We start from the raw sequence: 22,899 nt of genomic DNA, 5'->3' as shown, positions 1-22,899 counted from the left end.
TATATGGTTCAATCCCCAGCCTCTCTAATCCGTGTGTCGAAGTGTCCCTGAGCAAGATACTAACCCTAAACTACATATAATATTAAAGCCATCCATTAAAGCACTGCAGTGAATGTGAATGTGTGGCAAAAACTCTATATTTCCAGTTTATGTAGCATGTTTTCAAGATTTTTTCATAAACTTTGACTTATTAAGTTGCATTTTTGGGGCTACAGCTTCATGGGACTCCAATCATTCTTGTTTCCAGCCCCTCTGCACAACAGGATATTATAGGAGTGAGAGTTGTTTACTCTACCATGGAGTGAAAGGATCTTGTCTGCTCACCCCCATTAATGCTACAGCCAATGTGATCAGCCCAACTTTTGACCTACAAGTGGAACAATGCAGAGTGCTCTAGCATGTCCTGTATTATGTACCATGGTAAAAAGCTCATGCTGAAGGTAATGCTTTTAGGGGCAGAGGGCATCTGATGGGTGTGCTATTGTAAACTCTCAGAATGAAGCTGGTGCCTCACTTTCAAACAGCCTATTGGAAGGTCTGGTTGAGAAATGGCTTCCAGAGGGTTCAGAGAATGCTGGAGCATTCGCTAAAAAGAGGGGGGGTTGCCCCAGATAAAGAGGGTTAGCCGAGTAAACAAATAATAATGATGGAACAGTGTTGTTATTGTAAGAGCAAATAGCTGGTGTAAGCAAAGGAAATTCAGGTCCTTGCTCTGCGAGATTTTCCCACAGTAGCGACACTATCACGTTCCGAAATATCTGGAAATATCTCAAAGAGTTTCAGTGCTGTGAGGATATGAACTTAATTTTAGCACAAACAAATAATATTTGATTTTGGGCTCCTGTTTGGAAAATGAGTTCTTGTGTTGATGGAAATGTGATTTATTTATCAGATAGACCTTTAACCCCACGCCTGTTTCAAGGAGAAATCCAGTGTATTTCAGCCCTGCTGCAAAAGTCTACTGATGTCACCTCATCTGAGAGGCTTAATGAGAAACAGCACTGATGTCAGATTCCTCCCCGGCTCCCATCTGGATGAAATAAAACAAAAAAAATGGCTGCTAAAAATACGACTCCACTTGAGATGATAACAAAGATTTAGTGCCATTAACTGTGTAAATACAGCGTGTGGTTGGCTCCAGATTCATATTGAAATTCCTTCCTAACCTGGATGAGCTCTGACCGTAAAAAGCTTCCCGAAAAAGGGCCGCAACAATACCTTTAAAAGTCAATGATGGTCGATTTAAATATTTTATGCTGCTGAATTATTGGACCCTCAGTCTTCTGTCAGATCACTTGACAGAGTGCGGTAAGCCGCTGCAGTGAGAGGTCTTTGTTCACATTAACCCATGAAATGGATGCAGTAGCCTGGAGATAATGTCTTCAGGCTTAAACTGCTGCACTCACGTGGAAATTGAAATATAAGACCAAAAATCTTCCTGTAAGCTTTGTGAGGCGGCACTTACCCGCAGATCGGAAACAGACTCAGCGTCATGTTTCAATGATGGTCACCCACAAATTGCAGACACATTTGTAAGACCTACATGGTCTTTCTGTGACGAGTTAAAAGTGTCAGAATTTCAGTTTCCATCAAAACAGCATAATGATGTGTTTGCTTTTTAAATCCTGTAGGGCAGGAATAATAACAACATTTTTTCACAGTATTCCAATTTTTTCCTTTAGGCTCAAGTGATTGTTTTTATGTTTAAATAAAAAAAGCCGGCACACCCTATGACCATATCACACAGATGACCGTACCATCTGAACGTTGGAGCAGAAATCAAGACTCATCAGACCAGAACATCCAGTTTTCTATTGTCCAGTTTTGGTGGTTCTGAATTGTCGTCTCAGTTTCGTGTTCTGCTGCTGTGGAGATGCTCATCTGCGTAGCCTGGCTGTAACAAGTGGTGATTTGATTTCCTGACTCCTTCCTATCAGCTTGAAGCAGTCTGGCCATTATCCTCTGACCTCTGGCGTTAACAAGACATCTTCTCCCAGAGAACTGCTGCTCACTGGATATTTTCTCTTTTTCAGACTATCCTCTGTAGGGCGGCCACGATTAGTCGACTATCAAAATCGTCGACGACTAATTTAATAGTCGACGGGTCGTTTGAAGCTTTGTAAGATCCTGAAAGACGCAGAAATAAGTAGTAGGATTTAAGAGTGTAATAACGGACTGAAACAGGAGCTGGCAGCACTGCATGCACAAGGAGGCCAGCTGCCGTTAAACCTCGAAGAAGAAGAAGCTGTCTCCGGTATCGTAGCTGTGTCCAAATTCAGGAACCGCATCCTCCTGTGCCCACATTTGTAGGCCGATTACGTTACAGCGACAAGACGAAGGCTGTCCAAATTCGAAGACTCCAACAAATGCAGCCGACAAATGTGCTCTTCATTTCCCCAGATTTGAAGGATGGGTCGAGTGTATCCTTCGTGGCCCAGCCTATCCCAGAATTCATAGCGCGGCCCAGCTCAGGTTCCAACAATGGCGGCAGCTAGCTAGTTTTAATATTACTTTTATTATTCTTTCTGGGTCACAAAATAAACGTTTAACATATTTTCAGGCGAGAATGTAACTGTGTAAACTTCAAATATCTGCTCAGTTTATCAAGACACCACATATTTTCAAAAGCGTTCTGACGTTTTCGGAGACGTCTGTTACCCACTAGCTCGATAGCTAGCCGGGGTTCAAGGCTCACTAGAGCCGGTGAGAACACCGGACTCCCGGCAAATTGTTTTCAAACCCACCGCTGTCTTTCGCTACTCAGGTTAAACATGATATATAAGTCACTTAGATAACTTAAAAATGTTGTTGTTTGGCCTTTTTCAGTATTTTATTTGTTCCTGAGTGAATTGGTTTAGCTGAGATTAAAGTTATAGTTTTTACACAGCTGAATAAACGTCAAGCAGATCATCAGAAGTGTGAGATGGTCGAGAATATACTCCGGTGTCCTGTTATATTTTAGATAGCAAGGAGCAGACGGCTGAGTTCATTAAACTCCACCGAAACAATCTGCAAATTTCATTAAAATGTATCATCTTGTCTTTATTTTTAGTTAGCACATACCTTAAACACTTAAAGCTGTAAGCTAATGATAGTTATATAAGAGCAGATGCTGCTGGTGCAATAAGCTGTACGTTTTACGTCCAATGGATGCAGAATCTGATTAGTCAACTAATCGCAAAAATAATCAGTGACTAGTCGACTATCAAAATAATAGTTTGTGGCAGCCCTAATCCTCTGTAAACTCTACTGAAGGTTGTTTGGCAGATCAGCAGTTTGTGAAATAGTTGGACCACCCATCTGGCACTTAAATCACCTTTCTTCCCTATTCTGATGCTTAGTTTGAACTTTGGTAGTTCATCATGAACATGCCTAAATGCACTCATTAGATGATACACCCCGCCCTTTGTGACTAAAAATATTTGTTTAGTTGTCAGTTAGTCATCCGCCTGTCCACTCCCCCCCCAAAAACTATCATTGCAGTTCTCTCCTTTAAAGTCACAGCTATTTCTGAAGCCTCGAAGAATACTCGAGTGGTGGTCATGGGCACCTGTCTGTTTAGGGAATTCTGTCCTCATTCATTTCCCCCCCACCACACTCAGTTTTCTTTCTGGTTGGACCTCGAATTCAAACAAACCTGTTGTGTTAACCCCGAGGCTGCCGCCTCCCCCACGATCTGTCTGGAAAGATGCAGTGAGCATCCAGATCACCGCAGAAATAATTCATGACCACTGTAATAATCATAGCACAGAGTCCTGCTGCAGAGGTCAGAAGTCGCCATATCCTATCTCCTTTCACATTTCTCATTATTATTATTCTGCTCCAGCTTCCTGAGTTAAAAAAAAAGAAACACCACACTATATCTGGACCCTGTGTCTGCCAGGCCAGATAGGGGATGTGGACCTGATAAGTATGAGTGGCACAGGTGGGTTTGTGGATGACAGGAGCCTACTGCTTGTCACATTACCATTTCTCTGCTTATGGTTTCCTTGCATGCCTCCGAGGCAATCTCTGTCTTCCCCCCCTACCAGTGCCGAAAATCAGAGGCTGACATTAATGCTTTCTCTAGCAGGAATGCAATTCTTTGCCTCCGAGCTTGCTTCGACATCTGCCCGGCACCTGGGCTGGCCGACTCAGCGCACAGACAGGCCCCGTCAATAAATCAGCCTCTGGATTAAACAGAGGAGAGGCCGTGATAAAGCTGAGTCCTGAAACTAATGTACGTGAGCTGTCAGGGAATCTGATGGAGTGTCTCAGGCAAGAAATATCCTGCAAAAACACACGCTTGGAAGGGATTTCGTCCTGTTTGCGGGTTTTGATTTGTTACCTGAGATGCTGTTCTCTCTTGTCCTCTCAGCTGAACTCTGGCACAGTAGGTAATGTTTTCCTGATTTCTTTTTAAACCTTGCTTCGTGGGTTTTGTATCAGAATTGTACACACACACACTGAAATATAGAACGTACCAGCAACAAGCCAAAAGCATTGAGTGCAAACAAAGCCTCCAAAGAGTGTACAATAAGTATCAGGCAGATAGTGCTAAATGGATCCTCTTGAGGTCTTTTGCTCGATCTATAATCTACCTAATTTCCCGTGTAGTGAGCGCCGTTGCTGCGGCTGGATCGAGCCTTCCTCCTCTTGGAGAACTGTTCGGCTACAGCGTGGCTCGGTTAGGTGTAGTGCCTGTCTGTCAAAGCCTGCATAAACAGAAGCCCAGCTTACCCCTGCGAACCAACCAACATCTGGTTAGCATCAGCCCTCTGCTCTGATCTGCCCCTTCTTCTGTCACTTGCCAAAGGATTTCTCTCATGCTCGTTTTTTCTTTTTTTTGTTCCTTTTTCCCCAAAGTGTTGTCACTCGTCCTTTGGCTCAGGACTGACTGATGTTTGGCTTAAATCACTGACATAATCAACAGTGTTTTACGTATTCTGTTTATATGTATGCCATAATTAATAGTAGCTAGCTGCTGCGATTTAACTCTACGGTTCTGGTCTTGGGAAACTTCAGTTGAAGGGGATTATTATTATTATGTTTCTCCTGATTTTTTTGGTCTTGTGTTTACTGTTACAATGGTGGAAGCTCATATTAAACATGGCTAAGTTTCAAACAATGAGGTCAGTGTATATACAAGTAATCCCTGTGAGCCAAAAGCTCAGGATTTAGACGGCTCTAAATAAGCTGTTTCAGACAGTTTGTCCTACTCTTGGCTCGCTATGATGTCAATGGGACCAGATATCCCTACCCAAACAGCACTCTCCATCGCTATTATGGAGGAACGTAGCCAGTAAATCACGCTCCATCCAGCACAGCACTATTGACATAGCCTGTATGTGGTGTTTGGGTGTTGGTAGCTCCTATATAGTGGAGACGCGTGTTTGGTCATTGGGAAGAGGTCATTTCTTCGTCCCTTAGCGCTGCTTTGACTTTGTTTTACCTCTGCCTGGGCATCTCACATACAGAGGGCTTTGGTAGTGCTGATTTAGCTTGCTTGTTGTCAAGACGATGGCGCCATGTCACTTACCTCAGCGTCACCAAAGCTGCTTATCTGTCTGAAAAATCCAGCTAGAAAAGCGTTAGGTATCTTTTTCTAATTGAAAGCATGTAGCATCAGTATAGCTTAGTGCTACAGCTATAACTTGGGCAACAGTTATTCGCAAATCTTCACCAATCTGTCTCAGAGTGTGTGCCTCCCACCAGGCGACCTGTGCGAATGTGGTCACTGCCATCCTTCGCTGTCCGTTCAGGTTCAGGTTACTTTACTTGTACCTGTTGGTAGATTTTGTGTGCAGTGAGTCATCCATCCTCACGTGCACATTTTCAAAACAAACAGACAACAGACAAGCGTGCAGGTGCAAAGGCACTTCAGTGTTGACTGTATACTGTCCACGACTTTATCTGAACCTTTTAGATCTCACCCAACAGAAAAAATAAACCTCCTCGGGTAAAGTCAAAATCACAATATCAAAACCGCGTTTTAGCTCTCTTTCCCCAGCAGCTGTTGCAGTTTTAAATATCCCTTTTCTTTCTTTCTTTGTACCCTTTGTCTCTCTCATCCTCTTTGACGCTCACTTGCTTTCTCGTTCTCTCGTGTAGCAGCCTCCCTGGTTTCCCCGGTGCTCTCCCGCGGCTTGTCAGGTCCAGGTTTCCTTTTGATTTCTGTCATCGCCACCCTCCCTCCCGCTCAGAGTACACCTGGCTGAATATTGGCCCCCAGATGATAATAAAAACCCAGCGAACCCCCAAGCTTTTAAAATCTGGGCACAGGCAACACAACAGCCTCCCCCCCTCCCTGTTTCCTAGATTCCCATCCTGTCTGGAAACACTGGTACCAGTGTGGATACACTAAGTGTTTGTTTATATTTGGAAAGGTAGCATTCCTCGACCGCTCCTCCCTGATGTGTGTTTTGGCAGAGAACATAAAAAGGGATTAAAGAGACAAAGCAAAAGGAGAAAGGGGATTTATGTGACAAATGGAAAAATATATAATGCAGACAAAGTTCAGTAGCTCTTTAATCCAATTCAGCCGTGAGGTTTGGTCAGAGCAGCCATTGCTGGAGTACAATTCTTGGCTGAAAAATGCTTCTTCAAACGCCTTCATTCCTGTTGATATATTTATTGATTTTTTCAAAGGTTTCGACGTCACATACAAAGAAGGAACAGCCTTACTTATGTGCACAAACTATATGATGGTGTCTTGGTACTCTTTACGCTTAACTGCTTCATTTTTGTTGACTTTTATTTTGAAATTTGCACACAGATTCAGCAAAAACACATATAAACTTCTAAATCCACACGTGTATATTTTCACATGGGTGTACCACGCATCCACAGGCTCTTCCACACAGGCAGCTCTGTGGAAGCGATCAAATATTGACATCTGAGGCACTTTTTCAGCTCCCTCCCTGAGAGATTTGTGGCATGAACAGCTTGGCCACTGTTCCCAACAGGCATGAATGGGACACTCTGTCAAACCCAAAGAGCGGAGAAGGAGCGTATCTTAATGTTTGGAAAGATAATCTGCTGGGATTTGGATTCCTGACGGTGGCGAGGTGTTGATGTTTGGGCTGGGCCCGGCCGTAGGTGCTGCTGGAGGAAGAACATCAGATAACCCAAACTGCTGAAACCCATTCTAGATGATGAACAGGCTCCCTTTTGTATCTTGAAGTAATCCTTGGTGCCTGACACTCCTCCGTTTGGAGCAGGTAGGCAGATGAAGAATATCCTGCTCACTGGAGGCATTTGTTACACAAACGTCCTCTACTCAATGAGGCCACTGTGTGAGCGTTACAGTTTAGGTACAATCAGGCGTAGTGTAAGCACTCAACTCAGATTCAGCAACATTTAATGAGTGATGGTTCATTAACTGCGTGCCAGAAAGAGATTTTTATTTTAGTTTTCATTTCAAAATGTAATATTTTCTAATGAACACTCAAAGCCGGGATTGTTACTGTTATTAGCTGTTATAGGTCAGTAATCTGGCAATAACATGCAGTAACTTGAGGCTTTTTCCAAAAGCCTGTCAAGCCTCATAGACTTCCATGATAAAATTTTGAACTTTACAGCAAAAATAACCTTTTTTATAGCCTAGTACAAACAAAGGTGTTAGTCTGTGTAGCTAAGTTCCTCCTCTTCACAACTGTATGCAAAATAATAATAATTGCATATTTCAATTAAACTAAACCCGAAACATAATTAGGACACTGACAGGTGGGTGGACTTCCACCTCTCCATCATATTTTTGGTAATCAATTGCATTTCATGAAATTCTTCTTATTTTATCTACCTAGCAGTACAACCATAACGTGATATGCATGTTGCTAACCAAGCTAGCTAGCATTAGCTGCAATCTTAGTAGTTACAAATATGGTGTCTTCTGTCTCTAAACATGGTCAACATAAGGATCCAAAGTGGTAACTCACAGTGGCTGATAGCAACCACCTTGCAGCTGGCAACAGTCAGTGGTTGTCCAGAATGCAACTTTTCTATGATGTGAGTTTTTTGCAAATCAACGGGTTGGCAACTGGTTGTATTCTGGTTACATTTCTATAAAAATAACATTACTGAGTGCAATTAAATCACCATCCTAAATCGACTATGTCACAATTTGTGGAAGAAATATGAATTTGTGTTTTAATGTGAATTTTTGTGTTTGTAGATGGCAAAAGATTTGTGATTCTGATTTCAGTTAATTGTTGTATTATCACAAAATGATTGCAAGTATTTGCTAACTTGACCCTATCAACTTGGCCAAGCGCCTGCAGTCATTTAGCCTATCCTGCAGTAACTATGCCACTATTGATGGACGAGTAAGACTCTGTCTTATTGTGGTTTTATCACCATCTTGGTGAACCAAAGTTGCTTTGGAGATGGCACCTGACCGTAAGTGGTCGCAGACCTGGTCCCTGTTTTAGAAGAAACCCAAGGCAGCAAGATGGCACAGTTGCAATAATTTGGTCATGGGAAATTTATTTTGGTCTCCTACACACTGTTTTCCCCATGTGTGACTGTAGAATAATGCAATCTTTATAAACAGCCTATAACAACAACAACAATAATAAAAGTAACGTCATAGCTTAATAACAACCTCTAGTGTTTTTGTTCATTTAAACTGTTTTATTCCTTGCATTTTGCAAGGTTTCCTTTTCCATTTTGCACTATACAAACTGTCAACCATTATAGTAGCAAAAATACAAAAACGACGCTAGGAAATGACATACGAATAGAAACTATATATACAGCATATACTACAGAACTATAAAAGAACTGTAAAAAAAACTGCTAACATAAAACTTAAAAGTCATCAAATAAAAAAATAAAAAAAAGAACTGAACAAGTCCACATGTGCGAGCCACAAAATGAACAGCTATAAATATCTAATAACGGTAAACTCCATTCATTTCACTGCTGTGCTTAAAATTTGACTAGAATTAGTGAGTGATTTGTGCAGCGTGATCAGTAAGTTTGATTGGCTCTTTGGGAACGGGGAGGGCAAAGCCACATTTCTGCCATTAAGGAACTCTCCAATAGATTTCTATTAAGGATTCTTCGAATGCGTCTTTCTCTGTAGTGTCTCTGACTGAACCAAGATAGATGATAGCCTCTGAGGACAGAGAAGAGCCGACCTCCCACGGCAGTAGAGGTCGTGACCTTGTCTCAGCCCATTGTGTCTTCTCAAGAATCAACAATTTCCTTTATGAATTCATCAAATCATTTGGATGCAGGAAATGGTTGTCCTTTATGCGACCGATGAAAATATCTGGGATCACATCCGCCACTGACAGCAATCCTCCCTGACAGATCAAGCTGACAGCACACAGACCTCTATGTTTTTCCCACATGAATAATAACACGCATTAATCCAAGAAGCTGCGCGCTCCTGGATTAAACAGCAGGGCTATCAGTGGAGATATCGGGGTCTGAGGATATGAGCGCCTGATGGCTGAGCAGATATTATGACGCCAGGTCATTGGGGATGTGAGTAAAGACCACTGAGAGATGGATCACCACCACAGAGCCCCGAAACATCCTGATAAGACTAATGAATTTAACTAAGGCTGAACTAAACCTGATACAAGCAGCAGTGGCTTTAGTCTTACCGGATAATATGATAGGATCACAGTCATTAGAAATTATACTGGGGAAACGAGAATACATTTTCATTGACGCTAATTAAATTTGCAGTGTTTACATCTTTTGCCGGTGATGTTCACATAAACTTTGGAGTATTGGATGGCAGGTGTATTCGGCAGCAGACACATCTGTGTGTTTGGCAGGAAGCCCAGACTAACAGCCCTATCAGATGTAGTATATCTCCCACACCTTGAGAAGTCACTGTCATAACTCATTCTCAAGTGTACGGTGAAAAAACCCCCCAAAACAAAACGCCCAGAACGAAATCTTAAATTCTGTTGGCCTAACCTTTGACTTGCAGTAGCCCATGTGGGACTGTTACTTTCTATCAAACCTGCAGCTTTTCAGGCTTTTCAGATGCTTTTTCAGTCCCACAGGCCTTGCTGGCATGTCATCAGTCTGCAAAAACAAATATATTCCTGGAAAGCAGAGATAGGTTGGCGGGATGGGTTGGGACGCAGGGTTAGGGAGGATCGAGGTTGTGACCTTGTCTTTGGCTGGGTGTTATTCCCAGAGGCTGCAGACCTCTACAAGGTGTCTTATCAGTCAAGCCAGGCGGAGGTTCTCATCTGCAGACACATCAAGGTGGTGGAAGGAACTTACATCAGCGAGGATTTAAAGGAACGTATCCTGACCTCTGCAGCAACCAGGTCAGTTTTATCTAGCTTAAAGTTTATTTATTTTTTCCAGTCGACTCCAAAGCAGCCGATATAAGAAGCAGACGCTCGTCGGGGATGTGGCTCCATCGCTCCTAATCTCCAAAAATGTGTGAAAGAGCAGAGTGTGCTTGCGAGGCTCATATGGATGAATAATGCATCTGATGTTTTATTACTGAGAAATCTGGACCATTAATCTTAAACAGATTGCACTGACTTTGAGTGTCAGACAGTCTGCCTGTTTGCATGTTTGTGTGGTCAGAAGTGTGTTGGGTTTTTTTTCACTTATATATATATATATATATATATATATGTTCCCTCTCTGCTTCTTGGTGCCAAGGCAGTGGGGGGATGGCACTCACGTTTAAAATTTTCATAAAGGCACACAAGCAGTTGGAGGGGGGCCTGGATATGGGACTCGAGCCATGGCGCGAGTCAGGGGAAGCTCTTTCCTCGGCAGCTACTGAGCGCCTGCTTATCAAACGCTCTCACACACTTGAGTAAACACGGCTGGATAAACATTACTGAGAAGCAGCGGTCGCAGAGCATGAACATCTGCAAACACATTACCTGACAGGTTAACAATAGCTCGGCCCCTGCTTTTATTATAGCTGCAAAAATCAATGCTGTGCACAGCACTGGCTGTTAATGAATGGCTTTTTAAAGTGCAATATCATCTGTACCATGGGCAATCCTTCCATTCATTCACCTTAAAAAGCTTTCATTCTGCACACAAAAAAGAATAGGCAAAATGTGTATTTATAATTAAAACGGTTTCTTATTTAGGAAACCTCAAGTGCAGGAAATAAATTACAAAATAAAGGTGACAAAATAAAGAATAAAACAAAATAAAGAGTCTTAAAAGATGTTGATTCAACAAGCTTTGCCAGAATAGCTTCAGTCCTTCTTGACTTTTTAAGTTTCTGGAACTCTACTGATGGACAGACATCATTCTTGTAAAAGATATACCCTTCATGTATTTCCTCATTAGTCCAAAATCTTCCATAGGTGTTCAGCTGGGTGTAGACCTAGTGACCACAAACTCCATGGCATATGAAGTCTTAGTAACTGGTGCAAGCTTTTTATATGTCCACACTGCAGGAACGTGGGACCAGGTTGCCAGCGAAAGGACAAAAGGAAGTACTCATCAAAATATCTAGTGATCCCTCATGCCTCATTGATGGGAACAAGATCCTAAAAGAGGCCACTTCGACTGAATGGCTCAGGTTTTAACCCCATTCTACGTTATACCTACAATAAGGAAATAAAATAACATTTAGACATTTGCTTTGAAAAGAGGCTTCACCTTGTTCAGCAGCTTCAAGTCCAATTGTCATCTTAAAACACTGAGTACGAGAAACAATTTTTAGTGAAATCTGTTACCTGTAAAATTAGATTTACATGCAGCAGTCCAACCAATCTCGCCTTATTCAGTTTAATTTACCACAACGTCTCCTGAAGGTCTGTTGCTCTGTAAGTGCACATCTTGCTGTCAGGTGAAGTATATTGGGACTTTTGTAAAAGCCTCTTCATGATTTAGTATACTTTGGAGGTGCTTACGTACTCCTTATGAGCTTACAGCTCTTAGGACATTTTAAGCACTGTAAGGAATTGCATTCACCAGAGCGCTGGTCCTGAGAAATATGCCTCTGATAAAGTCTCGGGTCAGTAAATTCTGTGTTTTTTTCCCCTCTCCAGTCTACACGTGAGTACCTGGGCCTCGTGGGAACGGTACAGCTTTCACTCACGCCGTAAAACCGTCAGGAGTAATGCCTGGCTGAAGATATAACACGCGGCATTACATACATGAGTCATGCTTTAAATCTCCGCTTTAAATACCCTCCTATTTCACATGACAACAAGCATGCTGCATTCTCTACATTCCTTCATGTGTGCTGAGGATTATTTCAGTGCCCTGTCATTAGGACGAGGGCTACGTGATGACAACACTGACTTAGCCAGCTTTACTTGACTTTGATGTGGCCTGTAAATATTTCCCCTGACACAGGGCTTTTCGCAAAGAAGGTTCCCCTTTGTGGAGCAGTCGTAATCATTATGGGATTGTGTTGCTAATGGTGTTTCAGAGACAGATGTTTTACCCAAGAAGGTTCTCTTGGCCGCTTGAGAAAAAGTCACACATTTTAGTTGATGAATTGGCAGATGTTGGTTTGTTGAATGTTCAGAGTGTGCTTGTTTTCTTTAGACCAGTGGTTCAGCATATTTGAACTTCTTCATCTTCAGGGCCACTCATGTTCAATGTGTTCACTTGAAGTCAGTTTTAATTGGATCTAGGTAACTTTCAGTTAGAGTTAGCTACAGTTATGGTAGGTACACCCTTTTTCATACCAGAACATATTGAAAAATAATCTGGTCTTTACAAGGTTTAAAATTAGGTGATGATATATTATCATACCAACATGCAGAAGTAGTTCGTGAAAACCAATCACATCTCATGATTTAGTAGCGTGTAGAACTACATTTAGCAGCAATAACTTGAAATAATTCAGGTCTAAATGACTTTATCAGTCTCTCACATTATGTGGAGGAATTCTGGCCCACTCTTCTTTACAGTGTTGCTGCAGTTCCTTGAGACTTTATGCACAATTCTCTCAAGGTCCCAACTCAGCATTTCAATCAGGTTGAATTCTGGACTTTGACTGGCCCATTGCAGCAGTTTGATTCTTCCATTTTTCAGCCATTCTGTTGTAGATTTGCTGCTGTGCTTGGGATCATTGACCTGTTTCATGACATAAATTGGGCGAAGCTTTATCTGTCAGACAGATGTCCTCACATTTGACTACCACTGTGCTGACAGCTAACATGAGGTGATTGTGCTGATGTGTTGTGTTTTGTGCATTATGGTCAAGCATCTCCACTTTGGTCTTGTCCTTCTAAAGCACATTGTTGCACAGGTCTTGTGATTTTTTTCAGGTGCAACTTTGCAAACCTAATTCACCTTAGGGTGAAGTTGCCTGGGCCTCCACTCCTGGGAAGACTGGCAGCTGTCATGAACGTTTTCCACTTGTAAATAACCTTTCTCACTGCAAATTATTTGGAAATGGCCTCACACTTCCTAGAAGGCAGCACCATTTGCTTCTTTAAGGTTATTGCTGATATATGTATCTGTGCTTTCACCTTCCTGTTCTAACTTTTCTGCCATACACAAGTTACACCTTTTTATTCATAATATATAAGCAGTTTCAACTGTTTATCCACACTACTAGCTAGCATACCTCCTACCAAAGCATGAGATCTTTCTGTTAGAGTGTACTTTGTTTCTTCTGCAGAACACATTTCACAGCTACAAGCTTCTCTCCGTCCACCCATGTGGTCAGGATGAATTCAGAGAACACAAACATGAACAATCATTTGCCATGGTTTGCACTATTGATTAACTACTCCTGGAGCCAACGGTAAATTTAACTTTGGGAACTTAGCACTGAGCACTAATGGCCTTTTCGCCTTGGGTCTGAGTGCCATTCTGGCCCCGTTCTGTGACACTCTGAGACTGACAGATGGCTTTAGGGCAGTGTTGTTAGGCACTGTAATTGGTTGCTTTCCAAACATGAAAGATTTGTCATGCTGATTAAGTAAAAATGGATGATTCCAGTGATGAAAGGGATGATGGATGGAAACTGAGTTAATGTCTTTTGTTGTCATTTTTTTTTTGCATGACAGAAATTGGAAAATGTGACACCACACTGTTAAGCATCGATCTGTTGTCGTTCTTTGCCCCTATTTGCCTAATGGTCACCAGAGTGCCCTTGAATGCAAACTCGGCAGGACACCTGGGCCTTTGCCATGTTCTCCTGGCACTGGTGCAAGCTGCTGGTGATGGCTGTCTTTGAGTGGCAGTCTCAGATGCGAGATTAGGTCCAATAATTGCTTTAGAAGCAGCAGACAAAACAACTGTGCTTAATGTATTTAGATCAGCAGTCTCTGAACATCTGGTGAATTTGCTCTCAAGGCCACAGCTTAAAAAAGCCCATGTAGTGATAACAGAAGTACTTTAGGTCTGTTCAGGCCCCAGATGTGGTTCGCAGGGAGGTCAGAATCATTCTGTCCTCATATTGCTCAATGCAAATTATTAAAAGTGCTGTGTTACAGGCCGTGAAATAGTTCAGTGTTTCATGTCTGAAAAATCAATAAGGGCATTGAAAGCCTGTGCCAAATAGTTGTATCTGATATCATTGTGTATGTGTTTTTCCACAGTATCATATGAAGTGTTCAGGGACCATCATTGCTACTCACCAGTCATGTTGTGGTAATGTCATAGCTTCCCTGTGAATCGGGGAAAAGACATAAAAACAATGCTTATAAGTAGAAGTAATAGCATAAAGATCGGCAACGTTCATGTAGTCATGACAATGTGTGAAGCTCAAAACTTTTACCCAGGAGACTGGGTTTGTGCTCTGTGTGAAACCAAAAGGGAATATTGAGCTGACTTGTTGTTTCTGCTTTTGTAAATGATCTGTTTTACCTGTTACTTTGCTTAGGCCTGGGCACCAAGCAACAGTATTGTGCAAAAGTCTTGAGCCATCCCCCAATCCTTTGTGTTTTGCTAAGAAAAACAGAATCATTGTCATGCTGCAAAATGAAGCTGCTGCTTTTGCTATTATGGCAAGAAAAAATGTTAAAAAAAGATTAAATCATAATCACGTAAAGTATATTATAATGGCAGAAAGCCCTTAAGTCAGCATGCTGTGTTATCGCAACAGTGTTACTGGTCAATTGCATTGTTGGTGCTGGGGTTATGTTGGTTTTGACCATTAATGCAATATTAGACCATTTGTCAAATAATTGGTCATTTTTGAGGCTGTGTTGCTGTTTTTGGCTGATTATGTGGGATTTCCCAATGTGTTTCCCAGAAAAGTGTATTGCTATGATATAGTGTATCACTACAACAAGAAAAATTTCCATATTGACCAAACTTGTCTCGTGTGGACACTCTGCTGTATTTTATCATCAAGGGTTTTCCCACAAAGTTTGGAAACTGCAGACACTGTGTTTGTTTTTCATTTTTTTCCTTGAATTCTGGTCTACAACAGTGACTTTGTGCTTTATTGAAGGGATTTATTTTGGCAGTGACTAATTAGAGAACTGAGATTACAATAGCTGCAAAGGGAGTTATGTTCAGATGCAGGCCAAGGCGCCGTAGTTGCAGTAAAAGCAAAAATAAAAGGATCTAAAAAAAATGGATGGTTTGCAGATACTATGACCATTTTTCCCCTCCTAGACTGAGATTTCTGGCTTAGGGACTTCTTCTTGGGAATCCCCATTATTCAATTACACTCACAGCACATGATGAGAGTGTCTGGAAATCAATGGAGAGCATCTGTCCCACAGAGATAACCATTTACCCATGAGATGTATCGTGAGCTGTCAAGCTAATATCTAATTAATTAGTCTTAAACCTCCACCGCACTGATCTGACAGCACAGTGTGTGCTCTGCTGTGTACTGCAGGTAGACACTGAGTATCTGAAAACCCAGATGTTTGAAGTATGGTGCCCGCTGTATGTGGCCTATTTCTCACAGTTACAACCCCCTTCTGCTATATGATGTCAGACCACTAAGAAGCAAATCATTAGGCCAAAGCCGAGAAATCCTAACATCTGTTTCTTCCATTCTGCTCTCAGCCTTAGCTCATTTTGTGTGTGCTGTAACTCAGTAGCGCTATTCCCAGCTGACATTACACTGCCGGGCTTGCTTCTGGGCCAGCCATTAGAAGTTACCCAGAGGTACTTCTGGAATTACACATGGAGAGGGGATAAGAGGCTAAACTGAATTATCACACCTTTTAAAAAGCACTCCTGTCTTGACGTTCTTTGACATTTATGAAAGCAACACGAGGATGCAGTCAGGGTGTGATTTTGCATGTATTCCTTTAATCATTGTTAGCATTTGACTCTTTGATCATTTACATATAAAGTTTTCTTTCTCTCGGCAGGAATACATGGACGCCAACAAATGCATTGATGAACTTCTCAAGCAGCTCGAGGAGGAGCGCCGAAACGTTCGAAGGTAAGAGGTTCTGCCTGAAGATATCAGCAGCTGCCTGCAATTCATTGCCAACCAGAGGCTGCAGAACAATGTTGTTTGGTTTTGAGCTTGAGACAAGCTTTGTGCACAGTTCTTGAGAAATGCTTTTTGTGTTGGAAGCACACTAAAAGTGGCAGACAAAGGGGGAGACTCCAGGCTCAGTTTGGGGTTGACTGGGGGCATTTCTCATGGAGGTCCTTTGGAGCAGATTTGCACAGACAATGGAAATGAAGAGCTTATGGAGATGCCAATCTAATGACCTTGTCCCCTCAATGCTGCTATCATCCTTTCCCTTCCAGCGATGCACAGCCCCCATAGAAAAGAGAGACAATTTTTAAACTTCACCCTCTTTTGTACAACCCTTTCTCCATCTCAATGGAGCTGTATTCCCCCGGCTCAAAGTAATTTTCCCCCTGAGTGAGCAAAGAGGGGCTGGGGGTTGGACAGAGGGGAAAGGGGAATAAGGGTCTCAGGATCGGTGGCTGCGGGGGGTTAAATGACCACTGACCATCCCCTTTACTCGGCCAGGACAGCCCCTTAATAAAGGAAGTGATGTGTAAAGGAATGACCCTCTCATCTAAGTCATCCCCACCCAACTTTCTAAGACATCTCGTGTGAGAGCCAGAGTGACCTAATAGCCACTTAGATGACCTGTGCAAACTGACCTGGGGACCAAATGGTTTCAAAAGCCTTGAACTTGTACAACTGCAAATGATTGAAGTACCCCGATTACCCTGGAAGCTGCATGTGAAACACAAATGCCCCAAGTAGTGTAGATTGGGCATTAACTGGTCATTAACCTGCCAGCGCCCTACCATGGAGTCCATGTGATGTCTGATTGCCCACTAGTGAAAAAATAGTGGATAAATGCCAGTGGGCTCTCTTCATGGTGCTCCCTTTTCAAAGCTCTACCTGTCCAGCTTCTGTCCAGCTTCCCATTTACTGTTTGTACCCCATGTGAGAAGGAAAAACCCCCCCTTTGGAGTGTACTCCAACCTGATCCTTCTAAGGTTGTCCAAACTGGCTTAAAAACAAGGTTAGTACCCTGTTTCTGATTGGGTAAATTATACCTTTAAATGATCTAATGCTACATGGCATTGTACTTTGAAGTGCTTAAGCGTTGACATGTAAGCGTTGTGTCTTAGCCTTTGGCCACGTCTCTTCCTTTTGCTCTTATCTCCGCAAGGCATCAAACTTGGTCTTCTACAATGTTTTTCTAGCCATTGTGCCATTGTGTAAAACGCTCAGTCAGTAAAAGTAGACAAAACCTGAGAAACCAAACCAAACCACTAACGGTCAGTTTGGTATGTTTTAAAAAGGACTAGACCGATTCTCTAAGTATCCCCCAATGCACCCCTGCCTTGTAAAACTGACATTTGTTTCCTTGAGGTTCAAAGATATAAACTCACTCATAACTCAAAGTAGTTTTTGCCATTTGAAGTACATCTTTCAAGTCAGTATCTTGATTGAAAGAATCATGGATAAAGGCTCCAGTTTTTCACGTAATGCTGGTGTCTTGAGGAGAAGTGCTATTTACAAAGATTGCTTTTGTCTTCCATGGGCTCCAGTGAGAGATTCAACTGTGAGGGGCTCTGCATTGTTGCAAGCCTCTAGATGTTGTAAACAAACCAGTGGAAATCCGTACTTTGAAAATTCCTTGTCTTTGAAGCTCAGTTTTTAGAAACAACATACCACCAGCCAGGATTTGTTCTCATTTCTTTTCCAGTGTTGTTCGATTCAGAGCGGCGACAGTGATGAATGATTTCACAAAGGCTTTTGTTCAGCTAAAACATAGACCTCGACTTAAAAAAAAAAAAAACAAAAAAACAAAAAACCGCCTCCTTTCCCTTATTAGGCAGCATCTCACGATGCTGTAGATGTCTCGCTCCACCCCTAAGAATATGGGGCCCATCAATCAGTCAAGAGGAGAAAGAGAAGCCCGTACATTCCTCTAGTTCTTTGCATCCTTCCTTATGACCCAGTGACCTACTACATTCATGGCTCTCATTGTACCATATTATGGGGTAGTTTCACACTGGCAAAGTACACCAATTGGACAATTATGGCTGATCTCTGTCCTAATTTCACTTTTTTCTTTTATGTTAGAAGGCAGATACTACTTTCATTTAATTGCTAAATATGTACATCTTGGTCTTACTTTATATTTTGATCAAATGGGAAACTTCTTTTGTCCAGTTTCCTCAATTTTTTTAAGGACACACTGCACACCATGCTGAGATATGCCAAGTTTTTAGGTAATAACTCTTTGGAAATCACCTTGTTGGTGCACAAATACTATTTTATGTCTTTCAAACTGTGTTATCTTTGGAATTTTATATTTAGACACAACACTGGTTCATCCATTGAGTGTTTTATGCTTGAATGATTCATAGGTCAGCGTTAAGTGGCTTAGGAAATGATAAATAATCCTCTGAAAATGGCCAGTAACAAGTACTAGACTAAAAGTGAGTGAAAAAGTAGCTAATGTCCAAAAAAAGCTTTGAAAGACCTCCAGAAAGCCTGGAGGGCTATTGCCCGAGAGTGCTTGAATACATTTCAAGAATATCTGGCTCATTGGAAGCAAAATATGAAAGAAATGAGTGGTGGATCGAGACTTTTGCATTTTTATAAATTAAAAGAAAACATGGATGTGGTGTGTTGTGCAAAAGCTGGAGTTTTCACTGATGTTTGCCAAGTGGGTGTCATCTGTACCTAAACAAGCTCCAAATGTCGCAGAGCTACAGGTGGTAAGTGTAAATTAATGAAAAACATGGATTATTAATTATCTGAATCTAATTAAAGATAATTTTGAGTGTCAGAAACACCTGCTATATCCTCGTCATCCTAAAGCCCCATGAGTTCGCATGCAGATACACAATCGCCGTCTCTTGCACTCGGTCTCAGCATCATTGCTCGATGGAGCACAAAGCCCCAGTGGGATGCTGGCCGGCCTCTCCCACTCGATCTATTCAATGTGACCACGTCCTTGACAGACGGAAACAAAAGCTCCACGGCACAGTGTCAACATCAGATGGAGCAAATCCAAATTTGGAAACATCAGACACGTTGTACAGTTGGACACCAAACCCAGGGTTTCCAGTTATTCATCGTTTGTTTGCAGGGCACTCATTAAACATGATGAAATGTCTTTTTAAAGGTTTACACTCTCATTAGTGGTGGCCTTGATATGCCGCTGACACACAGTTGAGTCAGGGCAGGTTGGATGTGTTGAGGAAAAAGAGTTTATTAAAGTCGTTGCTGAGTGACAGACATGTGGTGGTGGGGAACATATGGATGCTCTGCAGCACTAAAAAGCATGACGGGCGGGGAGTGAGTTTGCATGACCTCTTTTTGACAAGCTGCTGTGTCAAGGCACCGTGACTGTGTAATCTTCCCTGTGGATTAAAACAATGCAGATTAGTTTTTTTCCCTCTTTCCATCTCTACTTTCCCACTGTTGATTTGTCAATGTGCTGAGCTGGGGTTTTTTGTTTTTCCACAAATCTTCCCCTGACCTTGTTTTCAGTGGCCATAGCTGGCCAGTGTAAGGGGTCACATGGCCCAGAGCTGGTCTCACCTGCCATTTTCTGCCTGCTGGAGCAGATGGCGTTTGTCTGTGACCCTTTCCACACCTTGGAGGACAAGGAGGGATGAGGAGGGTGGCTGGAAGGCGGTGTGGGGTAGGACTGAGAGAGGGGGGGGGCTCCCTCATAGCAACTGGGAAGTGGGGAGTTGTGATGAGGGAGCAGGGAGGGAGGCAGGGGACTCAGCTGGAGATGCTCGGGGCTTAGGACAGGTTGCAGGGAGCAGGCAACTGCAGCTGCAGCCCAAGTCGAAAGGACATTGACGACGACATCTGCTGATCAATAAGCTATTTGTCATGTTCATAGAGCAGCCCCGCTCCGAAGACGGCAGAGATAGAAAGCGGAGGTCAGATCAGATGTGCTCTTAGGTGGGGGATTATAGCTAATAGGACTTGCTTTGTGTAAGTGAATTCGCCTGTGGGTGGAATTGAAATTGGTCCATTTTTTCTCTGAGAAGCAGCTCAACATTTCTGCCTATTTGTCCTTGATCATACAATGTTTGAGCTTTAAGACCAACTATCAAAGACTGACTGGAAAGTCAAGAAAGTCCTTTCTTGAGCTGCAAATTCTCAAAATTGTTTGAGCTATTAAAAGTTTTCTGAGAGACTGAATTTTCTTAAAGTTTGTCCTTTTTAAGGGCTCGTACAAAGCGCCTTCGCCTTTAACAGAGGATGGTGGCGTTAAGTGAGAGAAAGAGCTAAATGAGTGAGCCTGTAAACATGCCAGAGAAAGAAAGACCACAGGAGCACAAAGCTGGGAAACCGCTTTACAAATCTGGACCTTGCTGATGTTGCTACAAGCCATATCTGGCCTCAAAGACGCCTGTGTGCTGCCGGCGGTCTGAGCAAGATGAAAGGCTGTAATCCTCAGCTGAAGTATGCGGCGAGGCCTGCTCTGCCGATGAGGAGGTGGATAGGGTTCAGCCTCCCGCAAACCCCTCCGACGCCCCGAGGATCTGCCGTCTCGCTTGGGCGAGAGCCATGCATTTTACAACTTTAATTGGATAAGTTGACCGGTCTAATGCAATAATTTGATCACGCTAAGCCTTAAAGAGATCTAATATGCTCCCAAAGTATATTTGTGCGCCCTCTGAAGTAAATGACTGAACCTAATCCATCCATTAGAGGTCACTTTACGGCCCAGGAGTCCAGACTCCAAAATATCTTAAAGGAGCAGTTAGTGGGCAAATAAATCAGTCTGTGAAACCCTCATTTAAACCTTCATGCGAGGGTGGAATTTGCCTTTTTAAATTTGTTGGTATTTTTCCTCAAGACTTTGTTATTTTTTAATAAAATGCTCGATTAAACCTTGTGGAGTGTAAACCATGAACAGCCAGTGGTAAAATGACAAAAGTCTCTGCTCTTCATGTATAATTATCTGGTTTTGCATATTATTTTCCTACTTGATGGCCAGTACGAGTTGTTTAGCAGCCCAGTATAAATTATCAGTCGGTGGCCGCCAATAACATAACCGTGACTGCGTGGTTTCACTCTGCTGAAAGGAAGATATGATGAGTTAAGTGTGGTTTAAAAAAAATCCAATTCAGAAGCTGTAACTGTGACTTTTCCTTTCAACTTAGCTTTCCCTTTGTTATAATATTTGCTTAATTTTCACCCATTTGTTTGGTTAGTTTTAGGCACCAGAGATGCTTGGTTTGGTTTATGAATGTTTTTGCTAAAATACACCCTTGTAGCATAAATCTTGTACTATAGAGCTGAATTTATTGTGTACCGTGTGTTCTATGCTCTGCTTTGTGACCAGAGGTTACACGCACTTCACAAAGCCACTAGATTTATCTTGCTGCTTACCTTAAATATGGTATATAAGGCAAAACACAGTTTGTATAATTCTAATGAGCTTGAAAGTCAATATTTGAAAGTCAATACCTTTATTCTTCAGCACAGTCTGAACTCTCTTAGGCAGCTTTTGTGTCATGTCTTCAAGTAGTCTTCAGGAATAGTTCTCCATGTCACGGGTTGCCGGGGCAAGCCGTGCGAATTATTAAGGACCCAAAATGCAGGTGGCTTCTGAGGTGAGCGAGCTTTATTGCGACAGTGATGTACAACACAAAAGAAAGGATGGCGAGAAACAGAACTGAAAACACTCTAAACTGGGAAAACTAAAACTTAAACAACAAAACCTGAACATGAACGAGGGTACCTTGCAGGGAGAACTACGCGGGGAGAATGCACAGGAAGATGGGGCAAAATACACAGAATAACCGAAGGGCATAACACAGACGAACCAGCAACAAGGACGAGGGAACACACACTATAAATACACACCAGTAATCAGGGGATGGGAAACAGGAGGGAAACACACCTGGGAGACATAACAGCTGACGAGGCAGGGGAAACGAGACCTTCAAAGTAAAACAGGAAACACACTGACTGAACACAACACACACCAACTAAACACAGGCTGGGGGACACAGACATAGGGACATGAAACGTGAAACAGGAGAATACAAAAACCCAAGATAACCAAAACCACAGAATAATAATAAACTTAACATAAACACGGAGTCACAGACTCCGGACCATGACACTCCAGGCTTCCTGAAGGACATTCAAAGCTCTTCTTTGGATGTTTCTGCCTTTTGTTCTGTTCTTTGTCCACATGATCCCACACTGCTTCAATAATGTTGAGGTCCGGGCTCTGGGGAGGCTGATCCATGACTGATAGTGCTCCACTGTGTGTTTTTCTTGACAGTGGGTTTGGGTTGTTTTCATGCTAAAAAAAAATTAAATTGCGCCAATTAGACTCTTTCCAGATGTTACTGCATGTTAAAGTCTGATGGTACCTTTCTGTGTTCATAAATCATCAATTTTGACAAGATCTCCAACAACACTGGATGAAATGCATACCAAACCATAACAGAAACTCCGTCGTGTTTTACAGATGGCTGTAGACACTTTTTTACCCGTCTCCTAACCTCCATCAGACTTGTTTCCACTAATTTTCAGTTCAGTTCTTCTGCAATTTTCATACC

The 22,899-nt window shown here is 42.3% G+C and overlaps 1 protein-coding gene across 8 annotated transcripts in view; it reads left to right on the top strand.

Moving 5' to 3' along the window:
- LOC308393645 (nck-associated protein 5-like) overlaps nucleotides 1-22,899 on the top strand; it is a 201,243-nt gene that overhangs the window by 43,778 nt on the left and 134,566 nt on the right. For 6 of the 8 annotated variants that reach the window (XM_080877593.1, XM_080877594.1, XM_080877587.1 and 3 more), the window contains one exon: nucleotides 16,233-16,306. In XM_080877593.1, the coding sequence (XP_080733719.1) occupies nucleotides 16,233-16,306 (74 nt within the window). Of the gene's footprint in view, nucleotides 1-10,164; nucleotides 10,278-16,132; nucleotides 16,148-16,232; nucleotides 16,307-22,899 lie in introns of those variants that run through there. The other 2 variants (XM_080877597.1, XM_080877598.1) reach the window with 2 other exon arrangements.

The sequence above is a fragment of the Rhamphochromis sp. 'chilingali' genome (genome assembly GCF_963969265.1).
Source record: "Rhamphochromis sp. 'chilingali' genome assembly, chromosome: 3".
NCBI lineage: Eukaryota > Metazoa > Chordata > Actinopteri > Cichliformes > Cichlidae > Rhamphochromis > Rhamphochromis sp. 'chilingali'.
The sequence above is the reverse complement of the archived record's forward strand: the minus strand, read 5'-3'. Positions and strand labels throughout refer to the sequence as shown.